Genomic DNA, 8,899 nt, shown 5'->3' on the forward strand with positions numbered 1-8,899 from the left:
GTCTACATGGGAAAATTATGTAAAACTTACAAAGTGAGGCCAGAAAGAAAGTACAAAAGGGCTGGCTCAAGATTCTTGAGTTAAAAAAAGTGTTTCCAAACTTAGCCATGACAGGGATTTGTTTCTGTATAATTTGCAGGGTAACCACCTAGTAGCTGTGACAAGAGCAGATTAAAAATGAGAAATTTCAAGAGGGGCCTCAACCTTACATCACATACCCTCAAGAACTAGCTAACATTTCCTTATTCTATATAGTAAAAGAGGATCTGATAAGTTGGAATCTCCACCAAGATGCCAGTCTAGTAAGAAGCTAAGTTTCACTCCTCATTGAAGAATACGGTAGAATTGTCCTAATCAACTAAATTAATCAGGAAATAATGGTGAAATCAATCAAAGGAGAATAACACAAACAAAACCTCAACTGGTTTTCTGACGATTCATTAATAAGTAAAAAACACCTTTGTTTGGGTGATGGGTCTTAGGTGGTGAGCTGTAGGAGCTTACCACCTATAAATACCCCATGAGTGATTCAAGCGGAACATCAGCTCTCGACTCCAGTCCAGAAACACAGGACGTCGCCATGGCAAAATATTTACTGCTAGCAGTAGTTGTGGCTCTCCTAATGGAAACCCTCGATACAGTGGCTTGCTATCGCCATTCTACCCTCCCACTGGGAACATGCAGACCGAGCGGACATTTGCGAGGTAAGGAAGGAAACTGCAATCCCGAACACGACTCAGACTGCTGCGTCGCTGGAAAGAAGTACCCCCAGTACCGTTGCTCTCCGCCGATAAAACGAGAGACAAAGGCTCGCATGACTGTCAACAGCTTTCGAAAGGGCGGCGATGGCGGAGGCCCTTCTGAGTGTGACCGAAAGTACCACAGTGATTCTGAGATGGTTGTGGCTCTCTCGACGGGATGGTATGATCGTGGAAGCAGATGCTTGAAGAACATCAGGATCAACGCTAACGGCAAGTCCCTGCTGGCGAGAGTTGTGGACGAGTGCGACTCGGTGAATGGGTGTGACTCTGATCATGACTTCCAGCCACCGTGTCCAAATAACATCGTCGATGCTTCTCCGGCGGTGTGGAAAGCGTTCGGCATACCTACGGCGGAGATCGGTGACTATGATGTCACATGGTCTGATGCGTAAATTGGGTCTATGTTTTTTACGTTTAGACGTTTAAACGTAAACATGGCGTGTTTCCTGTGACTAGAAGTGTATTGTTCCATTTTTCGCAGAAAAAATAAAATCTTCAGATAGTTATGGGCTAAAATTAAAGCCTGATACGGTAGGAATCCTGCCACCATAAAATATTTCATTACCTTGAGCCAGAGAGAAAAATGGTAACTATGCGATCAAAGGTTCTTAGTAGACTGAAAATTGCTAAGAGGGAATCTAAATGACAAGGACAGCAGTCTTTCTGTTTGCTTCTCTTGAAGATTATTTTAAGTGTTAACCTGAATATTCATCAGGAATTGTTAATCAATTTGGCATCTAGCTTTCGAGAGAGCCTAGGAATATAAGAAGACGTATATAGGAAATGATGATGATGACTCATTGAAGTGAGACTTTATAATGAAGCCAGCAGCCATATAAGCAATTTTATGCCACCAAATCCAATCTATGCATGTCGATCTCAATGTGTTTGGTCCTCTCATGAAATATTGGATTATTAACAATCTGGATGGTGTGAACACGTGGGGGTAGGGGCCCACCCATGTGAAAGAATTGTGAGCCTGAGCCTTTTCCACATTGTGCTCCTCCCACGCGTTTTCTTCGAGGGCCCCACACATGTGAAAGAATTGCTCTTTGAGAACGTGCTGGTTGCTGCTATAAATAGGAACAATACTTGTTCCTAGGGTTTTGTGCGGAGGCAGAGGGGAGAAAGAGAAAAAGGCGGCTGAGTTTTTCTTTTCGGTGCAAGATTGGGAAGCGGATAATTAAAAAGCGGCTGCAGAAGTTTTGTGCAGAGGCAGAGGCTTGGACGGCGTGCAAAAGGCGGTTGTGGATTTTTTTTTCTTGGGCTTTGTGCAGAGGAGAAAACTCCTATTTGGTGACTATTTTTGTGAGAGATTAGAGAGTTAGTTTGAGGGTTTAGTTTGTGAGATTGTAAACCTATTGTATTTTCTCTCTAATAGTAGATCCCTCCTGCTTACCCCGTGGACGTAGGCAGTTTTCCGAACCACGTAAAATTATTTTGTTTGAGTTTGTGACCATTATAATAGTTTTTATGATCCCTCGACACGCAGTCCTAGAGCTGACGAGAGGAAGAGCTAATATCCCACTTTGATGAGATATTAGGCTTCAGATTCTTGTTCCCTTTGAGAAACAAGAATTCTTATCGATCTTTCTCTCTTATTGTGCACCAGAAACTTTGCCGAAATTTCCGCTGCGCACAACAAGTGGTATCAGAACCCAGATTTCAGATCTAGGGTTTGGTTAAAGGAGTAGATCAATTTAGAGGCTTGTCTAGGGCTTCCTTTGGTGATAAAGGTGGGATCTTTTGGTAAAAGACTCTATCTTTTTAGTTTCGGATCTATTCTTCATTGGTTGGTGCGTTGAGAAAGATGTCGGAGAAAGAAGGTGCTTCGGGTGTCGAGAGTGGTGCTTCTGGCGCGAAGACCATTCAGAGTTTGAATATCCACTTTATGAAGATAGATGTGGAAAAGTTTAATGGCACAAACAACTTTAGATTATGGAGATGCGAGGTTTTGGATGCGCTGAACGCGCAGAATTTAGAGGATACTTTGGAGTTAGATGGCAAGCCAGATGAGATTGAAGAGAATGTTTGAAAGAAGATGAATCGAACGACGTGTGGTGTGATTAGATCTTGTTTGACTCAAGATCTAAAATATGATTTGATCTTGTTTGACTCAAGATCTAAAATATGATGTGATGAATGAGACTTCTGCAAAGAAGATTTGGGAGATTCTCGAAAGCAAGTATCTGACAAAGAGTGTTGAGAACCGCTTGCATTTGAAGAGGAGACTTTATCGTTTCCAGTTGAAAAAGAGAACCTCCATTAGAGATCACATGAACCACTACACAAAGCTTCTTGCGAATTTGGCGAATGTGGATGTCATGATTGAAGATGAGGACAAGGCATTGTTGTTGTTGAGTTCCTTGCCCGACGAGGAATATGAGACCTTCGTTCTTACTCTGATTAATGGGAAGGTATCTCTTTCGTATAGTGAGGTCACTGCTGCACTGGTGAATTATCAGCTTCGGAAGAAGGATAAGGAGACTTCGACTGAGTCGGTAGCAGAAGCGTTGGCCGCAAGAGTGAAGGGTCCAAACCGAAAGAATTGGAAGTCACAGTCTAGAGTAGGAAAAGATCAGTGTGCTTGGTGCAAGGAAACTGGTCATTGGAAGAAAGACTGCCCAAAGCTCGACGAATGGATGAAGAATAAACAGAAGGGAAAAGGGAAGCAACCATCATCAGAAGCAAACATCGTATCGGATGGTAATAATTCTGACTCTTCTATTTATTCGCTTTCTATCAGTCCTACAGATAGCTATTCGGAGGAATCCGAATGGATGTTGGATAGTGGTGCGACCTATCATGTGTGCCCTAGAAGGGAATGGTTCTCCAGTTTTGAGAAGCTGGATAGTGGTGTGGTATACATGACTGATAACCGTGCATGTCAGATCCATGTGATAGGAAGAATTCGCATAAAATTATTTGACGGGACTGTTAGGGAGTTGAATGATGTGAGATATGTTCCTTCTTTGAGAAAGAACTTAATCTCGATTGGAGCTTTGGTTGGAGAGGGTCTGAATGTTCGAATTGAGGTCATGGTTCTCAAGATTGTGGAAGACTCTCGAATTGTGATGAAGGGCGTCAGGAGGAATAACCTGTATTACTTGACTGGAGGTATGGAGGCAGGTGGAGAGCTGGCGACTTCTATTGATTTGACTAGACTGCGGCATTTGGGGCTTGGCCATTCCAGTATTGATTCCTCACATAGATTGAAAGAGAGTGTAAAGACCTGCAGTTTGAAGTCCAGTGAACATGTTAATGTGAGCAAGAAGACCGAGGTGAAGTTAGGCACCTCTATTCATCATGCTAAGGGTCGTTCTAGAGGAGTTCACGTGGATGTTTGGGGGCCTTCCAAGGGGGCATCATTGGGAGGTAATTGAAGTTTGGTTTCCTTTGTTGATGGTTGTTCTAGGCGTGTTTAGGTTACAACCAAATCCTCTTTGGAGAAAGTCCTAGTAGTATCCAACAGATTGAAGAAGTGTGTGATAGACAGAAAGGTGAAGGTACTCCATTCTGGTTTGGGTAGGAGGTACAAGATGGACATGTTTCTGTATTGGAGCCGAGCTTACGGCATTTTGAGACACTTTGTTAGAAAGGAAATCTTGGGGCAACTAGATAGGATGGCAAATTTGGAGAACCGTGCCTTACTGGAGGAGGATCGATGTTTGTGGTTGAGCAATGGTTTGCAGAAGAGGTTCTGGACTGAGGCTTCGACATATTCGAGCCATCTTATTAAAGAGTTGTCAACTGCTGTGATTGGAGGTAAAACTCTATTGGAAGATAGGTCTGATTGTGTCACTTTGGTTGAGGCTTCGATGAGAAAGCCAATTGACTCTCAGCAGGTGAAGAGTTTTGGACAGACCTTAGAGGTATCGCAGCGGGTGGAGATTGATGCTACTCCATATTGGGTGGGGATTTTCCCATATACTCCAGGTCATTCTGTATTGGTTGGGATTCTAGCTGAGGTGACACAGCGTGGGAGTCACTTGGATTTATGTGCAGATGATGAGTTGGGTTTTGAATCGAGTGCAGCTGGCAGACATAGTTTGGATATGGCCATTGGTTCGCCTCAGGTGGAGGTGTTTGAGGCCATTGGAGGTGCTATCAGCCACAGAGGTGATGATATTGGAGAAGGATTGCGAACTCTTCTATTGGATTGAGGTCGTTCGCGGCCATTTGGGTGAACTACGTTCAGCTTGATTCATTGGGCAAGAGGATACGTAGGCAGTCTTATGATGCAGCCGGGTTGGATTTTGATGGGGGGTTGAGATTGTTTGGACTTTCGTTCGGGTTCTCGACTTGTTGTGGATTGAGTTCGTACTGGACACAACAAGTGAGACTTTTGGTTGCTTTGGTGTCGGCTCAATTTTGGGAAAACTTCACCGAGATGGAGAATTGTGAACACGTGGGGGTAGGGGCCCACCCATGTGAAAGAATTGTGAGCCTGAGCCTTTTTCGCATTGTGCTCCTCCCACGCGTTTTCTTCGAGGGCCCCACACATGTGAAAGAATTGCTCTTTGAGAACGTGCTGGTTGCTGCTATAAATAGGAACAGAACTTGTTCCTAGGGTTTTGTGCGGAGGCAGAGGGAAGAAAGAGAAAAAGGCGACTGAGTTTTTCTTTTCGGTGCAAGATTGGGAAGCGGAGAATTAAAAAGCGGCTGCAGAAGTTTTATGAAGAGGCAGAGGCTTGGACGGCGTGCAAAAGGCGGTTGTGGATTTTTTTTCTTAGGCTTCGTGTAGAGGAGAAAACTCCTATTTGGTGGCTGTTTTTGTGAGAGATTAAAGAGTTAGTTTGAGGGTTTAGTTTGTGAGATTGTAAACCTATTGTATTTTCTCTCTAATAGTAGATCCCCCCTCCTTGCCCCGTGGACGTAGGCAGTTTGCCGAACCACGTAAAATTATTTTGTTTGAGTTTGTGGCCATTGTAATAGTTTTTAGGATCCCTCGACCGCAGTCCTAGAGCTGACGAGAGGAAGAGCTAATATCCCACTTTGATGAGATATTAGGCTTCAGATTCTGACGAGAGGAAGAGCTAATATCCCACTTTGATGAGATATTAGGCTTCAGATTCTTGTTCCCTTTGAGAAATAAGAATTCTTATCGATCTTTCTCTCTTATTGTGCACCAGAAACTCTGCCGAAATTTCCGCTGCGCAGAACAGATGGCACTCTTATTATCACAGTATAGAGGAGGAGTCGAAACAAAAATACCGTCGCAGGATTGGGGATGTAACTAGGGATAGGGCTAGGGTTTTGGGTAGGGTAATAGGTGGCAGGTGGCGGCTGCTGATGGACGAGGATGAGGGTGGGCGGCGAGTCTTGTGGCAGGCGAGCAGGAGCGGCGAGGGGGTTTGGTCCGCGGCGGGCCACATTAGGTGGTGGCCGGGTAATAAAAATGGAGATCGGAGCTAAAAGGATTAATAAATGTCAATTTGATCAGACATCAGTCGTCAATTTGATCAGACATCAGTCATCGCCTCTTGTGCTGAGACTGCATAGTACATAACTTGCGCATTTGGTGGGTATTACACATGGTACCTTTTTTCTGATATCCATTTTTGTTAAAAAGCCTTTCAGAAAATAATTAGGAGCAGATAAAGTTTTGACTGGACCTGAGTAGGGAAGCTACATTGCAGAGAAAAGTGGGTGCGGGTCCCACATGTCAAGAGCTTGTCACCATCTGGGAACTGATTACTATCCATTTTTGTTAAAAAGTCTTTCAGAAAATAAATATGAGCAGGTAAAGTTTTGACTGGGAAACTGATTACTATCCATTTTTCTGTAAAATTTGGCAAGAAATAGTAGCGGACTGGTGGTTGACAAGAACATACTAAAAATGAGAAAGAACGAAAAATGCTAAGCCAATAAGAATCTAAATTTCCTCAAGGACCAACTGTTCCTTATTCTATAGTAAAAGAGGATCTGATAAATTGGAATCTTCACCGACATGCTAAGCCAATAAGAATCTAAATTTCCTTGTTGAAGAACACGGCACCGTTGTCTTGAATTTAACTAAACTAACCATGAAATGCTGGTGAAACCAAAGAGGAGACGCAAACAAAATCTCCATCTGTTTACTGACGCTTTATTACTATGTTAAACGCCTTGATTTTGGTGATGGATTTAGGTAAGTTGTAGAAGTTTTCCACCTGTAAATACTCCTACAAGTGAGACAAGGGAACATCAGCCCTCAACTCAAGCTCAGAAACACAAGACATCATGATGTCAAAGTTAAGGGCCGTTTTCTGATATTTGGCCCATATTTTCTTATACCTTGAGCCAGAAAGAATTAGGGTGCATTTGGTCCGGATACAGCTCGAATATGATGCTTATCATATCTATATCCATTTACCTATCTTGAATACGGATATGGATACGGATATACCTCAGTAAGAAAAATTCTTATTTACATCTGCTAAAATCGGATACGGTTACGGATAAAGATGCGGATATAAAACGGATATGAGAAAACTAGATAGTATTGAAAAAAATATAGTTCATGGGATATAAAAGAGGTCGTTAATATGTTCATTATAACTAAAAAGGTAAGATTAGAGATATTGATCATCAAAATTAACCACAAATCCATAGGTCTGTCCATCCGGGCCGGCCCGGCCCGGCCCGACCTAGAAATCCGGGCCCGGGCCGGGTAAAACCGGAGCCCGGACCCGGACCCGGACCCGGGTACCCCGGGCCGGGTTCCGGGCCGGCCCGGTTTTTTTTTTTTTAATTTTTTATCAAAATTTTTAAATTTTATTTAAATTATAAAAAAACAAAAAAATTAATAAAAAATAATAATTTTATTAATCACTTAAACTGACATAAATTATAAATAAAAAATTATAAAAATAAATTCTTTATTAATAATTAATAAATCATTTACAAATTACAAGTATAAATTTATTTTAGAATTCATCGCATCACAATAGATAAGTACATCCCAACTAGGTTTTTTAAATTTCTTTTCTTTTCTTTTTTTTTTTGATAAAAAATTGCTAAAAATTAGCTTTAATATTATTATATTTTATATAATTATGTATTAGTATATACTTACAAATTATTATGATAACTATATATTATTATATTACATAATTATATTAAATATATTTTATATATTTATAAGTTATAACTTGCAGAGAGAAAAGCAATCGCATAAGTAGCCTGTTGCCCGTTGGTGCCCACATGGAAGAATAGCCGTATTATAATATACTATACTATATATACTTATATACTAAGAGCAGATGATATACACACACACAACACATATTATACATATATAACAGAAGAGCATACTTATATAAGAGAGATACACAATATTAAATAGAGTATACTTATAATACTAAGAGAGGAGAGTATAATATTATATATATATATATATATACTATAAATATAATTATATAATATATATTATCATATATATATATATATTTATATACACATATAATAATGATATTATACAGTATATAGAAGTGTATACTTATAATACTTAATAGAGCAGAGTATACATATATAAAAAGAGAGAGCTATACTATATATTACATATTATACTAAGAGAGAGAGTATTCTTGATAACTAATAAGAGAAAGTATACTTATATATACTTATACATATATATACTTATATAAAGAGAAGCTATACTTATATATACTTATTTATACTAAGCAGCGAGACGTATACTATACAACAACATATGACTATTATACATATATAAAATATATTTATATATACATATATTATTACATATATAAAAAATATATATATATACAATATTATACATATTATACTATATATATAACATATATTATACATATACAATACATATAAAAAATAAAAAAATAAAAAAATAAAAATTTTACTATTCCGCAGCCGGGCCGGGCCCGGAAAGCCCGGACTTGGCCCGGGTTCCCGGCCGAGGCCGGGCCGGCAGACTTTTTGGACACCCCTGCAAATCCATAATTTAGGAATCAAAACTGTTGTCAGAGTATGACTAATATGTATTCGGATATTTCGGATAAGGATACAGATATTTCACTACAAAACTATATCCCTAACCATATCCTATCAGTTATAGATTTGAGTAACGATATCTATATCCTAACGAGTATGGTTATAGATATTTCCCCAGATACGGATAC

General features: G+C 40.1%; 1 protein-coding gene across 1 annotated transcript; it reads left to right on the plus strand.

The window, feature by feature from the left end:
- On the plus strand, positions 521-1,153 carry LOC109838119 (putative ripening-related protein 1). Its single transcript, XM_020406587.1, has one exon. The coding sequence runs from the start codon at positions 521-523 to the stop codon at positions 1,151-1,153; it is 633 nt and encodes a 210-aa protein (XP_020262176.1).

This window comes from Asparagus officinalis, chromosome 4 (genome assembly GCF_001876935.1).
Source record: "Asparagus officinalis chromosome 4, Aspof.V1, whole genome shotgun sequence".
Taxonomy (NCBI): Eukaryota; Viridiplantae; Streptophyta; class Magnoliopsida; order Asparagales; family Asparagaceae; genus Asparagus; species Asparagus officinalis.

Excerpts from the sequence above, each read along its gene's own strand:
- LOC109838119 (XM_020406587.1), top strand. The coding sequence starts at position 521 with ATGAGTGATTCAAGCGGAACATCAGCTCTCGACTCCAGTCCAGAAACA.